The sequence below is a fragment of the Condylura cristata genome, unplaced genomic scaffold, assembly GCF_000260355.1.
Source record: "Condylura cristata isolate star-nosed mole 26May11 unplaced genomic scaffold, ConCri1.0 scaffold00015, whole genome shotgun sequence".
NCBI lineage: Eukaryota > Metazoa > Chordata > Mammalia > Eulipotyphla > Talpidae > Condylura > Condylura cristata.
In genome coordinates, this window is record NW_004567116.1 from 38687223 (window position 1) to 38707545 (window position 20323).

At 38.7% G+C, this 20323-nt stretch overlaps 1 protein-coding gene across 3 annotated transcripts in view; it reads left to right on the top strand.

Annotated features, from left to right (window-relative positions):
- Positions 1–1630: 1630 nt before the first annotated feature.
- The window catches only part of MRPL48 (mitochondrial ribosomal protein L48), a 42656-nt gene continuing 23963 nt past the window's right edge, over positions 1631–20323 (top strand). For 2 of the 3 annotated variants that reach the window (XM_012725069.1, XM_012725072.1), the window contains exons 1-2: positions 1631–1794; positions 17180–17268. In XM_012725069.1, the coding sequence (XP_012580523.1) occupies positions 1638–1794; positions 17180–17268 (246 nt within the window). In that variant the 5' untranslated portion in view covers positions 1631–1637. Of the gene's footprint in view, positions 1795–10169; positions 10223–13259; positions 13292–17179; positions 17269–20323 lie in introns of all 3 variants that reach the window. The other variant, XM_012725070.1, reaches the window with a different exon arrangement.

Below are 20323 nucleotides of genomic sequence, written 5' to 3' on the forward strand. Positions count from 1 at the left end.
TAATTAAAATGGGAGGGGCCCTGGTGGCACAGCGGGTTAAAGCACAGCACTAAGAAGCTTAAGCCACTTTCACATGAGTTTGATCCCCGCCGGCCCCGGAGGAGTTCCACATGGTGTGGCAGACCTCTCCTGACCCGCCCGCTGCTCCCCTCAGCAGCGTACTTCATCGATCTGCCTGTTCTGCTCCCCACTCTGTCTCTCTGGTGAAGCCTCTCGTCACACCTGAGCCTCTCGCCTGTACCCCAGTTCTGTAAGCACAAATAAATAAATCTTTAAAAAAAATGGGAGGGCAGCTATCTCTTTGAGATGCTGATTTTATTTTCTTTAGATATACACAGAGAAGTAGGACTGATTCCTTTTTCAGCAACCACAGAAGTAATAATTCTATTTTTTATTTTTTGTGTGGACTCTACATAATGTTTTCCATAATGGGGAAATTTGCATTCTTCCTTTCTCCAGATCCTTAACACCATTTGTGACCTTTGGCCTTTTTTATGATAACCATTCTAAAAATAAATAAATAAATAACCATTCTAACAGGTTGTTGTGATAGTGCACTGGAGTTTTGATTCGCATACCTGATGGTAAGTGAGCTTTTCACACATTTATAGGCCATTTGTTGTCTTCTTTTGGTAATTTTTTATTCAGGTTCTGAGTGTATTTGTTTTTGTGGTGTTCTTGTTTGAGTTTCTTATATATTTGGGACATTTCGATGTATGCTTTGCAAATATTTTCTTTCATTTCATAGATTCTCTTCACACTGTTATTTCTTTTGCTGCACAGAAGTTTTCCCACTTGATGTAGTTCTCTATGAACCACTTCAAGGCACAAACTATGTAATATTCACCTCTGTGTTCCCAGGATTCAAAGTGTTGGCACACTTTGCTAAGTAAAGTGGTTGAAGAATATAAAATATGTAAATGAATGTGTACAGTCTCATTATCATCTCATGTAAGACAGGGTGTGTGCAGTGAAAAACATTGTACTTGAGACTGAAACACACCTCTAAAGGGGGTAGATGTCCAGTGGATTATAGCACAAGGTTGTGAGTGCCTTGGTGGTGGATATGGTGTGGTAACATACATCTAAAGAAGTGTGAAACCTGTACCTCTGAGTGTTGTAAACCAATGTTACATCAATTAAAAAAAAAGAAAGAAAGAAACTCGCTTCTGCCTCAGATTATCTGCCCCAGACCAGTCCCTTAACCTCTTAAAATATCCTTATTTGTAAAATCAAGTGGTAACATCCCACTAACTGGGAACAAATTATGTTGATGCAACGCACATAGTGACCACCGAATAAAAAGCAGTTATTGTCAATTATTATGTAACTTATTATGGTAAATTTTACTGATTGTCAAGGTTAGAAGGCAGATCACCACATCCTGTGCCAGAAGCTGAAATGAGCTAATCAGACAGGATCTCAGTCCTTGAGGAATTCACGAGAAACATAAGCAAGCGATAGTAACAAATCATGAATAGGTAGGTGAAATAGTAGAATACTGTACAAAATATTGAATAACACATAGATGGCAATTTATTCTGCCTGAAAATTAGTGGTGAAGGTGACTAGAGCCGTAATGAGGGCGGAGTCTGAAGAAACGGCTGCCTGAGTCTGAAGCTGCCGGAACCAAGGTAATGCGGCAGTCGAGAGGATCTCGGTCGGGTATTGTTACTGGACCGGATCGTTCCGTCAGTGTTTTCAGATACCAAGGAGACAAAGGCTGCTCCGGGCGCTTTCGACTTTCAGAATTGCAGGCGGCAGCAGCGAAGGATGAGCAGAACTCTAGGAAAGGTAATGCGGGTCCCCTGCGGACTAAATGCGGGGGGTAGTGCGGACTAAGAGCGGAGTTGGCCGAGCGATCACCGCCAGTGTACACATCCGGGTAACCAGACTCTAGCGAGAACAAGGCTCTTTCCGGCAGCACGTGCGGCGCCTTTTACCCGACTGGACTGTGCTTTCTCCTACCCGCCGCCGCGTACTGGCCGGGGAACGCGTGAGCCACACCCCCCTCCGCGGGTTACTAACGCCGCCCATTGCCTGGAGAAGGAAAGGCTCTTACTGGGAGTCTGGAGTCCAGTATGTGGTTCCTATAATCTGTATGACCTTGAGCAGTCACTTTCTCTTTGGTTAAATTATCAACTTCCAGATTTTCTTTTTCAAAGAATACCTTTTCGATTTGATGACCTGATTTACACTTTTTTTTTAAATTTGCACTTTTACAAACCTTATCGACGTGACAGAAGTAAAACTTTTAAACCACCATAAATACATTGCTTTGTGATTCCCTCGTCCACTTAACACATTTCAGTTGTCCTTTCACTTGTATGATGCTGCTTATATTACTTATTTTAGCAATTTATAGTAAATTTTTATTTTAGACATTAATCGCAGAGACTGTCTCCAGGATGCATCTATCAGCATGATCATTTTTGCAAATAGTTCTCTAGGGAGCAGTTCCTGAATGTCTCCAGATTTGTTTCTTTAAATGCCCAAATCTCATTTCATACTTTATGAAATGAAAGAACTGTTGTTCCCTTTAGTTGAATTGTGAGAATTTTGTCGGTTTGGTGAAAAAATAAGAGTATCAATCAGAGAGTTTAAAACTTCCTTTGTTAAAGATGATCATATTGGTGTCCCACATTCTTGCTCTATTTGCCTTGAATTTAAGGATGGTGAAATGGAGGAATAATTTTTCTGAGTATATTGTTTTCAACCATTCTGTATTCCTGGAGATCCCATGGAAATCTGTCATTAGGATTGTCATCTAAAGATACCAGGATATACAGGGTTGCTCCAAATCTGATATCACTGTTCCCTTCTAGGCTTACTCTTCCTGTTTACCCTACTGCTTTGGCCACATAATCTCTTCTTTAGTATACTAATGCTGAATTCCTGATCCTTAATCTTGTGCATTTTTCTTATTTAGAGTGCCCTCACCCTTCTCACCACCTATCCAAATGCTCTATTCTTCAAGACCCAGCTGAGGTTTCATCTTTGCTATAAATCTTTTCTGACCACTTCCACTCATCTGTGAAATGAAGAACAAAAACTTACTTTCACCTTCCATTTTTCAGTATAGTATTACATATTTATATAAGTATATAGTATAAACATATACAATATATTATAAATTATATGTATTATAATAATATAATACATAAAATATAAAAATAATTTCTATATTTCCTCACAGAAAGATTTTAGGGTCAGCAACTGTAATTTCTTCATGTCTGTATGTATCCAGCCAACTTTGTACTTGACCATGACCTAAAGCAGGTATCTGATATTGAATAAATATGTGAATAGACAACCATTGACATTATATAGTAAGTACTTGTTCAAGCTTGGACTTGAGCTTCAGAATTCTTAGCCCAGTCTTCTTTATTTGGGACTCAAAGAAATTTTTTTTTTTTTTTTAAGATTTATTTATTTATTCATACAGAACTGGGGTACAGGCCAGAGGCTCAGGGGCGGTGAGAGGCTTCACCAGAGACAGAGTGGGGAGCAGAACAGGCAGATGGACGAAGTACACTGCTGAGGGGAGCAGTGGGCGGGTCAGGAGAGGTCTGGCTCGCCATGTGGTCTCCTCCGGGGAAGGCAGCAGGCGGGAATCGAACTCATGCGGAAGTGGCCTCAGATTCTCAGTGCTGTGCTTTAACCCGCTGCGCCACCAGGGAGGGCCGAAATTTTTTAATAATAATTTATTTTTACATATTTTTGTGCATTTTTCCATCTCAGTTGCAATCCCTTTGGGTTTCCCATCACCAAATCACCCATGTGCCCTCACCATAGTCCAGTGCATTTCCCTCCCCCCATTGTTCAAAGAAATTTTTAAATGCAGATCATCTCGAATTCTAGATGAGTGAGAAGCCCAGACTTACTGGATTTGATTTGGCTGGAATCATATACATTCTTGGGTCTGCAGATGTAACAGAGCAGGATGGACCCAATTAAGACACTATTGCAGATATTCATCAGACCCCAGAAAGCATATTAATTGATCGCTATGGCAGGATGGTGTCTATAGAAGTCAGAATGGGGATAGGTAATGACTCACCTCTAAATTACTTTGCACAGATATTAGATGATCCAAACTCATTTCTAGATGTCACTGACCCTGAGGTTATCATTCTTTTCTGAGGGATTTGCATAACCTTGTACCTACCACAGGGCCATTATGTTTGGAGGGGGTGCCCAGTCAGTTGAGTCTTACCAGCCCAGAAGGAAAAATCTTGGGGACCAATTTCATAGGTAGTGAATTTTTTTTTTTAAGATTTATTTATTTGTGCATACAGAACTGAGGTACAAGCCAGAGGTGCAGGGGTGGTGAGAGGATTCACCAGAGACTGAATGGGGATCAGAACAGGCAGATTGTCAAAGTACACTGCTGAGGGAGCAGCTGGTGGGCCAGGAGAGGCCTGGAGAGATCTGCCGAGCCATGTGGATCACTCCTGGGGCAGGTGGGGATCAAACTCATGCGGAAGTGGCGTTAGCTTTTTGGTGTTGTGCTTTAACCTGCTGCGCCACCAGGGAGGGCCGGTAGTGAATGTTTTGAAGGGAAAACATTGAAGGCCAACACTATACAGAGTTCATAAGAACAAATAACAGTGAAGGATGAAAGAAATGACATACCAACAGATATGAATTGGGAGAACATAAGGTATGAGACAGAACACAAATTTTAGAGTGCTTAAAGGCTAGGAGTCCAAAGCTTAGAAAGTGGTCAAGAAGTTGACTGTTTCTTGGTTGCTACTAGACTGTAAGTTCTAGAGTATAGGGAGATCTTTCTGTTTTATTCATGGTTGTATCTTTAGCACCTGTCACACACTGAGGTACATATTTAATTAATGATGAGTTGAGCAGTCACCATTCTCATCACTGCTATCGATCTGACCATTAATAATTGTCTTGCACCTATTGTACTAAGCCCTTTTCACAAAGCATCTAATATAATCTAATTTTAACAACTCTATGAAGTGTAAACTTTTATAAGGAAGTTTGGTAAGTAGCAATAACCATTGACATCTGCTATCTGCTAGAAATTATGGTAGATGTTGGGATGAACAATTAACTGTCTTCTTGGAATTTATATTCCTAGCCAAAGAGACAGATTAGTTAAACAGATAACTATATAACTAATGGTGATAGCTACCACAGAAGAATGTTTCTGGGTATATAAGAAGATCCAAGCAAGTTAAAGTAGTCAGAACATTTTTTTGAGTTGATTCATGACTTAGAGAAGAATTTAGACAGGAAGAACACATGCAGAGATTCTAAAATAAAAAACATACCTGGAGTTCCAAAAGGCCCAGAGGAAATTGGGAGGTAGAGAAAAAATGGGGGTTGGATCAAAGGAGAGTGTTCAGAGAAGCATGAGAATGAGAGTTGGAGACAGAGTAGAGGACTGGACTTATATTCTAGAATGTGACTACAGGTATTTCGAAACTGAATTTAGTCCTGGAGATGTTAGGGAATTGGTGTTACAAAGCTATGGCCTAGAAGTGCCAGCTAGCACTTTCATTATGATATGAGACCAGATATTTCTTTTCTTTCTTTAAAAAAAAAAAAAGATCTAATTCACATAATGTTCGCTCTTTTAATATGAACAGCTCAGTGATTTTTAGTTTATTCACAAAGTTGTGCTGCCATCACCACAATCTGATTCCAGAACATTTTTTAAAGGATTTATTTATTTATGCATAGAAAAACTGGAGTATATGCCAGAGGTGTGGGGTGGGAGGATTCATCAGAAACAGAATAGGGAGCAGAACAGGCTGATCTACTGAAATACATTGCTGAGGACTCAGTGGGTGAGACAGGAGAGGTCTGCTGCACCATGTGGGTCATATTGCTGGTTGGGAATTGAACTCGTGTTGCAATGGCTGTGGATAGCTTCATATGCTGCACTTTAACCCCTTATGCTACCAGGGAGGCTTCTGATTCCAGAACATTTTTATAGCCCCCCAAAGTAACACTGTATCTGTAAGCAGTCACTCCTTATTCCCCACTCTGCTACCCCTCTGGTAACCACTAGTCGACTTTTTGTTCCTATGGATTTGTTCCGGTCATTTCATGTAAATGAAATCATACCATAAAGAAGCCATATCTTTCTTAAGTGATTTGCCAAGATCATGCAGCTGGTAAAATGAAAGAAGTGATAGTTAAGCCTAGGTCTGGGTAAATCTGTCGTCTGTGTTCTCAACTGCCACTAAGACTCAGTGCAAAGACAGACTTTAATGTTCAACATAGTGAGCATATTCAGAAGAAAACGCCCCTCCCAAATATGCAATCTTGAAAACCTTAGGAGAGCTAGAACACCATTTACTAGTTATATATATTAGAGTTATGCATCTTTCTGAGCTTTACTTCCTCATAGTAAAATGGGATAAAAATATCTCACAGGGTCATTGTAAGGATTAAAAGAAATGACATCTGGTAGATAGCAGGTGCTCAACAAATGGCATTATTATTGATATAATTTTCATCAACATAAATTGGTATTACTTCTTTAAGAGGTGGTGGGTAGAATGGAAAACATTATAATAATACCTTATTAATGTTATGACTCAGTAATGCTATTTTAAATAATCATAAGTAGTATTCATTAGTATACAACAGAGTAAGTTCTGTTAATATTCATTTAAAAAGCTCTCAGTCAGTTGCTTGCCCCTGGGGCCCCTGACATACTGCTATGACTACCCACTTAAGCTACTCACACACTCTAGATTTTACCCCATGACTTTGTTTCTTTGATAGTTGTGCAGTCCTTTCCTGCTGCCTGGCTCCTAGGACAACTATTTTTGTAACATACTGCAGCAGCTGTGTCCTTGTTCATTCATTCATTCATTCACTAGCTTGACTGCCCTCTTCTTCCTTTAGCTTCAGAGTGGGAGCTGCTTTTCATTTGCTGAGAGGGGGAGGGAATATTTGTGGATACAGTCCCCAAATAGATTACTTTTGTCCTGATAAATAATGCCAAGCCCTGCAGGGGAGAGGACACACATTCATTTACCAGAGCTGAAAGGGAGAGAAGTCACACCACAATTTGAATGCCTTCCAAAAAGTTGTTAGCCATTAAGTCTGGCTTTTAGATAATTAAATCCTTAGCTATTGTAGAAACTCAGAAATATAAACAATTAAACCGTAGAAAAGTCAGTTTCATTTAGATCTTTCTTCCTATACAATTCCTCTTTTGTATGAAGTGACCCACTTACGAATATATTCTATTTGCTCTGATTTCTATTCTGTTTGTCATGGCTGATAGATTATAGGCCTGAAGAGTCCTTAGAGTTATTTGCTCTAAGTCCAAAGAAAGAAGTACTAGCCAAGGTATGGTGGCCATTGATGGGGGAGCTGATCAGAGCTCCTCTCTCCTGGGGCTCCAAGTTCCTTACTCTTTATGCTGATCCAATATTATATTAAGTATATTCCATACATACTTTACAGAGCATTTTAGTATCTGGTTTAAGTATAATTTTTAAGATTATCTACATATTTTGCTTTTGCTTCCATCTGTTCATTTCCTTCCCAATCTTCATGTCCTCGCATTCTTTGGAAGACTTTTTCTAAATGTGAGCATTTCCCCCATTCATTTATCTGAGAGAAGTGGTAAAGAGTAGGAAAATTATGGCTTTGGAGTCAGAAAACTAATACTCAATGATGGTTTTGACAGTAGGTTTGTGAGATAAATTTACTAAATCTCAGTTTCCTTACTTGTAAAATGGGATAATACTGTTTGTTTTATAACGATATTGTAATTCAGATACAGGGTAGATACTCTGAAAATTGATGTGGGGGCGTTCCCTGGTAGCACAGAGGGTTAAAGCACAACACTGTGAAGTTATCCGCAGCCACTGCCGCTCGAGTTCTGTCCCTGGCCAGCAAGGTGACCCACAAGGCCACATGGTGCAGCAAACCTCTCCTGACCTGCCCGCTGCTCCCCTCAGCAGTGTCAGTCAATCTGTCTGTCTCTGGTGAATCCTCTTCACCCCCACACCTCTCGCCAGTACCCCAGTTTCTATATGCATAAATAAATAAAATCTTTAAAAAAAAAGATATTGCTTTAAAAAATTGGTGTGGGTGCTTAATCATTGATGGTACCAGTGATTATCACTCATTCACTTATTTTTTCTTATCATTTGTTTATCACTAGAACAAACCTTTATTGTTTTCCAAGTGCTTGAGAAGAAATCAACATGACCTGTACCTCTGTAGATTTTTTTTTAAGGTGTATTTTAATTACTTCAGCACACAAGAACTGGGGTATAAGCCAGAAGTGCGGGTGTAAGAGGATTCACCAGAGACAGAGTGGGAAGCAGAACAGGTGGACCTACTGAGATACACTGCTGAGGGGAGCAGCAGTCAAAACAAGAAAGATCTGCTGTACCATTTGGGCCAGCTCCCCAGTCAGGGTTTGAACTCATGCTGCAGAGGCTGGAGATAGTTTATATCCCTGAGACTTTAACCCCTGCACCACAAGGGAGACCCCCTGTATATCTTTTCACCTAGTGCTCTATGGGTGACAAGTGAAACTTTTGAAGTAATATGAAGTAATACTTTATATATCTATGGATATATATTTATTTGTCTGTGGAGAAGATTCATGACTTTGAACAAACTCTAATCATTATATATAATACTACAAAAGCTAAGAAATCCTGCCCTTATCCACCTGGATTCCTATTTCCAACCATCCAAACTCCTATTTGGATTGTGCTTACACTTTTACATGGCTTTAATAAGATATAATTCAAATATCATAAATTCACCATTTAAAGTATACAATTCAGTATAAAGTATACAATTTAATGTATTCAGAATTGTGCAAACATCACCATAACCAATTTTTCATCACCCTAAAAAAAAAATCTGTCCCTTAGCTGTTATTCCCCAACTCCCCAGATCCTCCAGCCCTAGGCAACCACTAATCTACTTTCTCTATAGGTTTGTCTATTTTAGGTATTTCATATAAATGGAATCAGAGTAATTGATCCTTTGTGACTGTTTTCTTTTCATTTTACGTAGTGTTATCAAGATTCATTCATATTGTAACAATTAATTTTTATATTCCTTTAATATTCATGCAGTAAAATAAAATAAGTTTTATTTTAGAATAGTTTTAGGTTTATAGCAAAGTTGCAAAGATAATGTAGAGAATTCCCACATATCCCAAAGCAACTTTTCTATTATATTAGTACATTTTTTATAAATTAAATCTAATATTTTATTTATATTTCCTTATTTTTTATTATTATTATTATTTTAATGTAATGCCATTTTTCCATTCTGGGTTCCCATTCAGGATACTACGTTACATTTCATTGACATGTCTCCGTAGGCTCCTCTTACCTGTGACAGTTTCTAAGAGATACTTCTTTGTTTTGCATAATAGACTCTTAAAATATACATGTTGAAAGAATTGAAGTTGTTATCTATGGTTGCATACTTGAAGGAATTTTCTCTTTATATTAATGTACATTATGGACATTTAGTATTTATTACTTAATTACTTTATAAAAAGATTCTATGTTAAAAAGATTTTTGATTGGATGCTAGCAGAACAGAGTGAGATTGAAGTAACTGGGGAAAGGGAGGTTTATGGAGGCAACTACCACTGCATTTTTCCCCCCTTTCATTGTTTTGTTGATGTTTGTATCATCATCATCACTATTACTGATAGAGACAGTATGCTGTAATAGAGGCATAGCCTTTGAAGTAAAAATGTCCTCTGAGCCACTTACTAGCTATGATTTCTTAGAATATAAACTCTCTGGGCCTCAGCTGCTTCATCTATAAGATTAGCTTGCAGTGAATTTTGAGAATTAGGGAAGGGGAAAGGGGAAACACAGTGTCTGTGTTTGACGGGTACATAGTAATTGTTTACTAATATTAGAAAAAAAACTATCAAAGGAGAGATAGGGTGAAAAAACCAAAAAGCAACATGGAAGAGGGGTTTCTGTTTGCTAAGCATTTTTTGGAGTGGGTGGGAAAGAAGGCGACTTTGGTTTATCTGCAATTTTTCTATTGACAGTAAGACAACCCTGCTAGAGACTTTGGGTCCTTTTTTGGTTTGTGTGCTAACTACACAAACTGTTTGTGGGTGTGAAGAGATGCATGGAATTCTATGATTGCTTAAGATTGTCCTAACATGGCTGTTTTCTCTGTAGGTGCTATATCTGCAAAATGATACCATTTTTAAACAAGCCTTTTCCCTCTTAAGGTAAGGATATTAATAACAATAATTAACTATAGCTAATATTTTTGTTCTGCTAGATAGTAGTTCACATAGCATTCTCCTTTCATCTCTATTTATTGCCCTGCCATCTTGCTTGTTCCCCGTTCTCACTTAATTGATAATTCCATCCTTCTGGTTGCTCAGGTCAAAGTTATCCTTGACATTGTTATTTGTCTCACATCCAATTCTCTAATAAATGCTGTCCTCTCTACTTTTGAAATACGTACAGAATTGAATTATCTCTCACCTCCAGTTTCAGGTTTCATGCTTTCTATTTTGCTAAACTGCTAGGGACCAATTCCTTCTCTCCTCATCTTCTTTATCATCATTCTATCTTCTCACCAGCTTGTTACTTTTACTTTTGTCTTCTATCCTTCACAGTATATCAGAGTGATTATTTTAAAATCAAATTAGTTCACAACACTTCTCCAAAAACTCTCGATGGCATTCCATCTCATTCAGAGTAAAATTCTTAGTTCCTACCATAGCCTAAAAGGCTTTACATAATCTGTTCCCTCATCATATACTATACTTAGTCAGCATTAGCCACACTTTGGAAGGGTTCCCTTTCAATCCTTGAAGATCTAAGCACTCTCCTACCGCAGGATTTTGCAGTTTTGCATTAGATATCCCTCTTTATTTCGGTTTGTGCCCAGATATCATCTCACCAGAGGTGTCTTCCTTAACTATCCTAAAATTGTAAAATAGCTCCCCCACCCCCACTCACCATCAGTCTTTATCTCCTTACCTTGCATTATTTTTCTTCATAGCAGGGATTACCAACTTATAAATTTGTTATATATGTGTATCACACATAATATGTATATGACACACACACATATATAACACATTTATCATATACATGTAAAATATATTTTCTGTGCCCTCCCTACTCACTAGAATATAAGCATCAAATAAATAAGGAATTTGTTAATTTTGTTTACTGCTATATACCTAGGATGGTATCTGGAACATAGTAGACATTTTAATAACTAATTATTTGATTAATGAATGATCCTCAGCGTGATCTGGTAGATATAGGTCATAGTATCTTCATTTTAAACAAATCTAGAAAGGATAATAAGTTGCTCTAAAATTTTTTTTTTAAAGATTTATTTATTTATGCATATAGAACTGGGGTACAGGCCAGAGGTGCAGTTGTGGCTAGAGGATTCACCAGAGACAGAGTAGGGAGCAGAACAGGCCTCCTGACAAAGTACACTGCTGAGGGGAGCAGTGGGTGGGTCAGGAGAGGTCTGCTGCGCCATGTGGATCACCTCTGGGGCCAGGGATCGAAATCACACTGAAGTGGCTGCTGTCAGCTTACAGTGCTGTGCCTTAACCTGTTGCACCACTAGGGAGGGCCTGCTCTAAGATTCTTAAGTGTGATCTGAAATAATGAACTGTATTATCTTCCTGGACCTGGTACTTATGAGCCTGAATGTTTTTTCAGCCCTTTATATTAGTGAAGCCTTTCTTCTCTTCCTCCCTTTCCACCTTAATCTATTTTTACATCATTATTCAGTGAACTATTCAATAAACACCTATGGCAGAGTGGTGGGCATTTTATACATTTTTCTCTGATCTTTACAAAAACAATGCAAGCATATTAATGTTGTCATTTTATAATAGAGGAGACTGGCTCAGAGAGTTTGATAGATCTTCAGCCCCATGAGATTGATCTATCATTGTCATCTTTCTAAAGATGATACAGCTGAATTACAAAGGTATGAAACAACTTGCTCGGGCCTCCCTGGTGGCGCAGGAGGTTAAGTCTCAGCACTGTGAAGCTGTCTGCCACTGAAGCACAGGTTGGATCCCTGTGAGCTGACCCACATGGTGCACAGACTTCTCCTGCTTCACTTGCTGCTCCCCTCAGCAGTGTATACCAGTGGATCTGCTCCCCACTCTGTCTCTGGTGAATTCTCACCCCTCCCTCCATCTCTGGAACACACTCCAGTTCTTGTATGCAAAAATAAATAAAAGTAAAACAACAAGGTTGCAGTTTGGAAATGATAGAACCAGCATTTAATCACAGATTTGTTTTTTTCCAACTTGGTCTACAATTTAGTTTCAGTTTCTTAGGATACTGAACTAAAATATTCATATTACGTGGTCACCTAAATAAAAACATACATTTACTTTGTGTTCTGTGGCTTCTGTGCCCAGTCTGGCTCTCATTGCTGCCCCTTCCTCCCCATCCTTCCTTAGCATGTTATTACAAGGCTTATTTTCTCCTCGGTTATTTTAAGAACCTCTGGACTGGTTCACTTGTCTCAATTTTACTTCTCATTCATTGCTTGCTTTGCTGCCAGTATTAATTTTTCAAAATTTAAAAAATAAAGTGTTTTTCAAAACTTAAACTAAATAATATCATTCCTGTGCTTAAAATCTGCCAAGACATAGAGTAAATATCAAACTCCTTAGCACAGTTACAAGGCTCTTCATGATCTGATCCCTGTATTATCTAAAGTCCCTCACTCCTTTTCCTGCCACTTAGGTTCCATGCACATTCAGCGGCTTGCTCTTTCTGTGTACACAACTTTCATATCTCTGCCAAGAATGCACAATTGAGGACAGTTCTTCATTTTTAAAATCTCAGATCATATAGTTTGACCTCTGGTGGGATTGATCACAGTTTTATGTGTGTTTCCTCCAAATTGTGTACATATTTTTGTTCTGGATCAGCTCTATATTGTGGCACATATTTGTTTACATATATCTCTCCCAATTGGACCATGGAGACATTTTATTTACTTTCAAATCCTCAGGGCCTACCACATTGTCTGGCACATAGTAACTACTTAGTAATTTTTTTTTTCATAATAGTTTATTTTTACATCATTTTGTGCCTTTTTCCTTCTCAGTCTTAATAATGTTTGTGGAAAGAAAGGGAAGAATGAATAAAAAATATCTAGTTTTGACATATTGTTAGTAAGAATCATACAAATTTTGATAACTGCAGATTATATTTGGGTATCTGATTGTATTTAACATACTTTCTCCCCCTGTTTTGGTCCAGAATTTCAGGAGACAGTCCCATCTGTTCTGTAGGTAAGCAGTTATTTTCTGATGTAGTCTGTTTCTTTAAGTGACTCTCTAATACCCTGTAATAATGTTATGTAGAATGACATCTACTATATTTTTGAGCAGATTGACCAGGACCAAATCCTACTCCTCATATGAACTAGGACAGTGGGTAAGAACATGAAGTCATAATTCAGAGCACGAACCACATATTTTTCTATGACCTTTGGTTATCTACCTCTCTGTAGCTTAGCCTCCTTATGTAAAAACTGGGATAATTATAGTACAAAATATAGTGAATTATTTGAAGATTAATGAAATAAAGCATGTAATGTGCTCAAAGAGGTTTGCTATTGATGATCTCCCTGGTATCATAGGGGTTAAAGCCTGAGCACTATTGCGCTATTGTCAGCCACTGTGGCATGAGTTCGATTCCTGGCCAGGGAGGTGGCCCATATGGCACAGCAGACCTCTCCTGTCTCACCCGCTGCTCTCCTCAGCAGTGTATATCAGTCAGTTTGCCTATTCTGCTCCCTACTGTGTAACTGGTGAATCCTCTGACCCTCTGCATTTCTGACCTATACCCCAGCTCTTACATGCATAAATAAATAAGTCTTTAAAAAATAAATAAATATGTGGTTCATAGGGAGTCAGAAATGAGTAAAAGGCAATCCCCCCAGCCCAAATAGGTTGTCAGTTATTTAACATTTATTGAAGCAAATTTCTTTTCCCTATAGGTTTGAGAATGTTATCTTTATCATGTACTAAGTTTCTATAGATCTGGGACTATTTTAACTCTGTTTTGTTTCATTGGTCTGTCTGTATGTTTGATTTGCCTATCAAATTGTCTGTAATATTTTTGGTTACTATAGTTTTGTAGTTTAGTTTAGTACCTGAGCTCACCCTAATTCTTTTTTTAAGTCTGGAATAACGTGAGGCATGTTAAATGCTGCTGGAAAAGTTCTAAATAGGGATACTTTTGAAAAGAATGGTGTGGGATAATAACATAATTTAGTTAATTTTCTATTTGGAGAAACTTAGGATGTCATGAGATTTTTGGAATATAAACAATACTATAGTAAACATCCCTGTACGCTATTATTTGTGCCTTTGTCTGATTATTTACTTAGGATATATTTGTAAATGTTGAACTGTTGGATCAAAGGAAATGCACATTTTAAAAACTACTGATGTGCTTTACCAAATTGATCTTGAGAATAAAGACACCATTTCATACTTCCTTTTTGCATGCTTATTGGTATTTAGTATATATTTTTTTTACTTAAGGGAGGGGAATTTTGTTTAGTATATTTTTTTCCTGGGGGGGGGCAGGAATTACTGTATTATTTTAAAATGCTGTTTCTTGTTTCTGTGATTTGTATGTATTTTTATTTCTAATTAGTTAGGCATTTTTCATATATGTGCTGTCCATTTATCCTTTTCTTTGTTGATTTTTCACTTGTGGTCAGGGAATCCCAGTGCCTAGAAGACTACAAAGCACAGGGTAATGTCCCAGTGTCAGCATGCCATGGTAGTTCTGCTTGAAAGGATAAATATTCAATGGCTTTTTTTTATAACTTCTTCCAGATATCTTTAAAATCAGAAATTTCAAATTTGGATTAGATTGATGTTCAAAACAGAAGAGTTGGGAGCAGTGGCCCATTCTTAACTGTACCCATTATACTCGCTGTGAGCTTTGGGTGCCTTTCCAGCTGTTCTTTTCCAAGGAAAATGATTGCAGTGACCATGTTTTTCTTATTGATTTAAACACATGGAAAGGTAGCAATAAGTAAATAAATAAGTAAGTACATATTCATGTATCTATGTAGAAAAGCCTAAAGGTTTTAAATAAAGGGAATACTGAGTCTTGTCATTACAGCTGTGCAAAATGGTACCGTCAGAGAAACACGGTACATTCAAGTCTAAATAATTCAATGTAATAAGAACAAATTTTGAAAAGAAATTTTGAAAAAGTAGATAACTGTCAGGGCCAAATCATTGCAGATTGCCTTGATACAGTATTTTCAGAATCTTTTTCCTTTCCTTCTTAAATATACACTTACTGAGCACATACTACTAGCCAGGTGCTGAGAAGTATCTGCCTTTCAGGGACTTATGGTCTATGGAGAGAATAACTTATAATTAGATTCTTGGCTGGGGATAACCCAATTTTTACCTCTTTTCCTCCTGCATAGCCCTGCTAAAAATGTTTGTTCCAGTTCTGAAGGAGAAACAATTAAAATGAAGTTGTTTGTCCTCTATCCTGGATTGATGGTATTACTTCCCCATTTAGTAAACAAGGACATTGAAGGACTGTTGACTGTGCTATATATGAAGGAGGGGGTGGAATGTGGGAGAAATCAATGTGTGAAACATCCTATAATTGTGCTAATTGAAGGTTATCAAAGCCTCCTTTTGAGATCCTGGAGTTTTGTGCCTTTTTTAGTGAAAAGGAGTTACATGTTTTCTCTGGAAGCTGCACTGTTAATGTGACAGCAGGAAACCCAGCTTAATAAGTTGAACTTATTGGAAATCAGAGGCTTTCAAACTTGTAAACTTTGTAATTGAGCCTGGCTAATTAATCTGTTTAACCATTGGTAATTTGACCCAAACCTTTCATTTAAAGGGAAAATGGTTAATTTAACAGTGGTTTAAACCAGCGTGTTAATTAACCAGCTACTTTAATTATAGGGATTGCCCCAAACTGTAATTGAAAATGCCTTTTTTTGCTGAGGAATTCCAGTAGATCAAAGACAGAGCAAGCATTCTCAGCACTTTTACCTAAGATGTGTCATCATCATGAAGAGAAGTTTTGGTTCTGCTCTTCGTATTTTTTTTTTCTTAATGCATACAGAACTGGGGTACAGGCCAGAAATTCAGGGGCAGTGAGAATTCACCAGAGACAGAGTGGGGTGCAGATCAGGCAGATTGACGAAGTACACTGCTGAGGGGAGCAGCGAGCGGGTCAGGAGAGGTCTGCGGGACCATGTGGGTCACCTCTGGGGCGGGGATCAAACGGGGTGGCCATCTTCGCAGTGCTGCACTCCAGTCCACAGCACCACCAGGGAGGGCCCTGATGGATGACTGCATTTCTCTGTGTTTAAAACGGGTGCTTTCTGTTTTCATTTACACACAATGTTTACTATAGAATGTGAAGTAAACTTAATGATATTTTTTTTAGGGCAGCAAAAAAGTTTCACGGAGACAGTGACATTTGAGTTGGCCCGAGAGGCTTGTAAGATTTTACCTGGAAGAGAGATACAGCCTCAGCAGGAGCTAGGCAAGGCACCCAGGCATGAAAACAGCATGGTTTATACAGAATGACAAGTGTAGCACTGTGGCTGAGGAGCGAGGCATATGGAGGAGTGGGAGTAGCAGAAGATGAAGTAACTGGAAATAGATTATAAAAATCAAGGTTCTTAAATACTTACCTAAGGAGTGTGAACTTTGGACAGTGGCAAACCACCACAACATTTTGAAATGTGGCAAAGACTTTCCCTGTATCATTCATTGGTATCTCTTTAGTACTGGTATAGTCCCTGGCATATAGTAAGCACTTTTAAAAAATCGTATGTGTGCAGTAAATAGATTGTTGAATAAATGAAAGAGGACATGATTAGGTTTATATGTTAGAAAGATTAGTTTGTTGTCATTCTACCACCATGGGCTCTTGCAGGAAAAAGTTTCTCAAAGAAAGATAGATAGAGGGGATGGAAAGAGTCCACGGGCCAAAAAGAGAGTAAAAGAAAGTAAACTGAGTCAGCTTAGTATCAAAAAATATCTCTGGTTCTTTAAACCACAAGAGGCCTGCTACTCCACATAGTCTGTTTTGTAGTAGAGAATTTCTCTCCTAGCCTATCATCTGTCTGCCTGTGGTGAGCTTTGAAATAAGTTTGTCTCATCTTTCTCTTTTAGGTGGGATTCTACTGAGTACCAGTCGGCAATATAGGTCAAAACCCACTCATGGCATTGGAAGATATAAGCACCTAATTAAGGAACAAGAGGTAAAAGGGGCAGGAGTCCTTTAAAAAATGATAGTGTACAGCTTTTGCAAAGACCCAGAGATCAGATATGCATAGGTTGGATAATACTGGAGCTAGAAAGGATGCAGGTCACTTCTCATTCCTCTCTGGTTGGTTTGGATATAATCCAGATTGGAGTTGATTCCACCACCTCCCAATCCTATCTCTAGGCCAGGTTATCACAATAAAAACCAAATGTTTTGGTTTTAAAAGTATCTTTTTGTGAGTTAATGGCTCTCACAGTGGAAATGATATATCCAGTTTAGTTAAATGAATGGGTTGTGGCAAATAGAGGTGGATTGACATTTTCCACCAAATAGTTGATTTTTATATTATATGCAGATTTAAAATGTGTATATATGAGTTCCTTGTATTTGTTATCACAGCTAACTTAGAGTTGGTTCTAAGCACCTATTGCATTGAGATACTTCTCTGAAATCCAGTTTCAGGAGTGCTTGAGTAGTAGTTAGATTTCATTGCAAGTGGTGATGTGGATACAACACTGGTTTGAAAGTCAGAAGGTCTGGCTTGGAGTCACAATTCTGTCATTTTCCTATAAACAGTACTGTTAGGAACCTCCCTAGTGGTGCAAGGGGTTAAGTCTCAGTGCTGTCAAGCTATCTCCAATCACTATAGCCAGAGTTCCATCCTGGCCAGGAGCTGACCCACATGGCAAAGTAAATCTCTCCTGTCTCACCTGCTTTTCCCCTCAGCAGTGTATTTCAGTTGATCTGCCTATGAAGCTCCCCACTCTGTGTCTGGTGAATCCTCTTACCTCACCTCCTCCCCCCGACACCTCTGGCCTATACTCCAGTTCTTATATGCATACATAAATTTTAAAAATAAACAGTACTTTTAGGAGGAAGATTTTACTATCTGCTTGGGGAGATTTCAGCAGCACTTTTGTGTCTTTGTCTTACTTTAATGCCCACACGTGACTATGTATGCCCCATTGCTGCTTTCTCCTTGTCAGAATTTCAATACCACTTGTGTTTGGGCAGCAAAAGCCACTCAACTTGCCGTCTTTTCCTAAGCATTATCCTTATATCAAGCATTATATGAACATGGCCACATCTGAGGCTTGTATGAGGCAGGTAGCCTCCAGCAGGAAACAACTAGACTAAAACAGTTAGTTTATAGTGGGAAGAGTACTGAATCGGAAGCCAGGGAGCTTGTGTTCTGAGCTTGGTTCTATTATTTACTGGCTTCATGGCTTTGGGTAAATTAACCTTCCCCCGCTGGGCCTGGTGCATTCTGATATTATATATAAAATGTTTTCTCTGTGTAAATTTTTCTAGAAAGAGAGTGCATTGCTTTTATCAAACTCTTAACAAAGGTTGAGAAACTCTGGATTAGAATATTTTTAAGAGTCATTCAGCCATGGAATTATGAAATAATTATCAATCATGTATTATGTTAGGCACTGTTGGGGGTACCCTGCCTGTTCAGACTAGGTTGCAATAACAGTTTACAGAATAAATGAGCATAACCTGGCTCACACTCAGAGGAAACTGGTACAACATTAGTGCTAAAATACAGATAATTATGCTCCCAGGCAGAAAGTGACAAGTGCTAAAAGAAAGATACAAAGTGCTACCAAAATTCAGGAATGACTTAACATCTGTTCCGAGTTGTGACCCTGTAGAGTAAGTCATTGGAATTGTTTTATTTTGGTACCTTCCCCTCTAAAAGTCCCACATAAATTAGCAGAAAATATAATTAGTTTTGTTTGGGTATGTACTTTTTTATTTTTTTAATTTCTTGGGATCTTCCCGCAAAAACAATTTTCTGCATAGATCCTGTTGTGAGCTGCTCCTTGGCTACAAAAAGAAGCTTAATAATGGCCCTCCCTGGTGGTGCAGCGGGTTAAAGCACAGCACTAAGACGCTAAAGCCACTTAAACATGAGTTCGAACCCCTCTCGTCCCGGAGATGATCCACATGGCGAGGCAGACCTCTCCTGACCAGCCCGCTGCTCCCCTCAGCAGTGTACTTCATGGATCTGCCTGTCCTACTCTCCACTCTGTCTCTGGTGAATCCTCTCGCTGCCACTGCACCTCTGGCCTATACCCCAATTCTGTATGCATAAATAAATCTTTAAAAAAAAAGCTTAATGCATACTTAGTGCCAACTATATCCATCTTCCTAACATGTTCTCCCATCTCATGGATACCATATTTTAACTGCACTGGACCTCTTGCTTTTATCCAAATCATCATACTTTTATTCATGGTCCCTTTAGTGCTCTTCTATCCACCAGGAAGAGGAAAACCTTCTCTCCTTCTTCATTGGCTAATACATCCTGAACCTTTAAATGCCAGTGAGGAGCAGGGTATTGAAGGAAAAATATGAATCTGCCCTTCTGAGAAATCTTCCTGAATTCCCTGTACTGGATTACTTGTCCTATCATGAGCTACTGGAGTTTCCACTGGCCTAAGACTTACTGTTCTCCATCTTAACTGTCTGTATGTGAGATCCCTTATGATAGAAGCCATGCCTCATTTTTCTATGTATCCTCAGCTCAGTGTAGGACTTGGCATTAACTAAAACACAGTAACTATTGATTGAGCTCAACTGAAATGTGGTTATTATAGTTTTTCTGGGTTTTTGTAAATCTGTAACCCACTCTATGCAAACAGCTGGCTGTGGGTGACCTTGGTTACTTGAAGAGAGTAATGCTGCCTTCGTTAGGGCTGTAGACTTTTCTCTGATGTGATTCATTGCCCCAGCGTGGCTGGCACAGTAGTGCTAAGTAGTGGTGGAGGTTGCTGTGGGTGCCTCCCTTCCTATGCAGGACTGCATGCTGAAAGCTTACAGAGATTCTGCGCCAAGTTCCTGTCCGTTTTGCTCCTCTGAGAACTGGACTGTATATACTAGAAGGCATTTTCTGGCCCCCTTCCTCTTCCTAAGCCTAGAACCCCAAAAAATCAATAAGTAGCCAGATTCCCATTTTTATTCCCTCTAAGGCCAGGCTGTCTATTCTCTTGAGTCCCACATCCATGAGACAAGAGTTAATTCTCATGCATAAACTCCCAAGC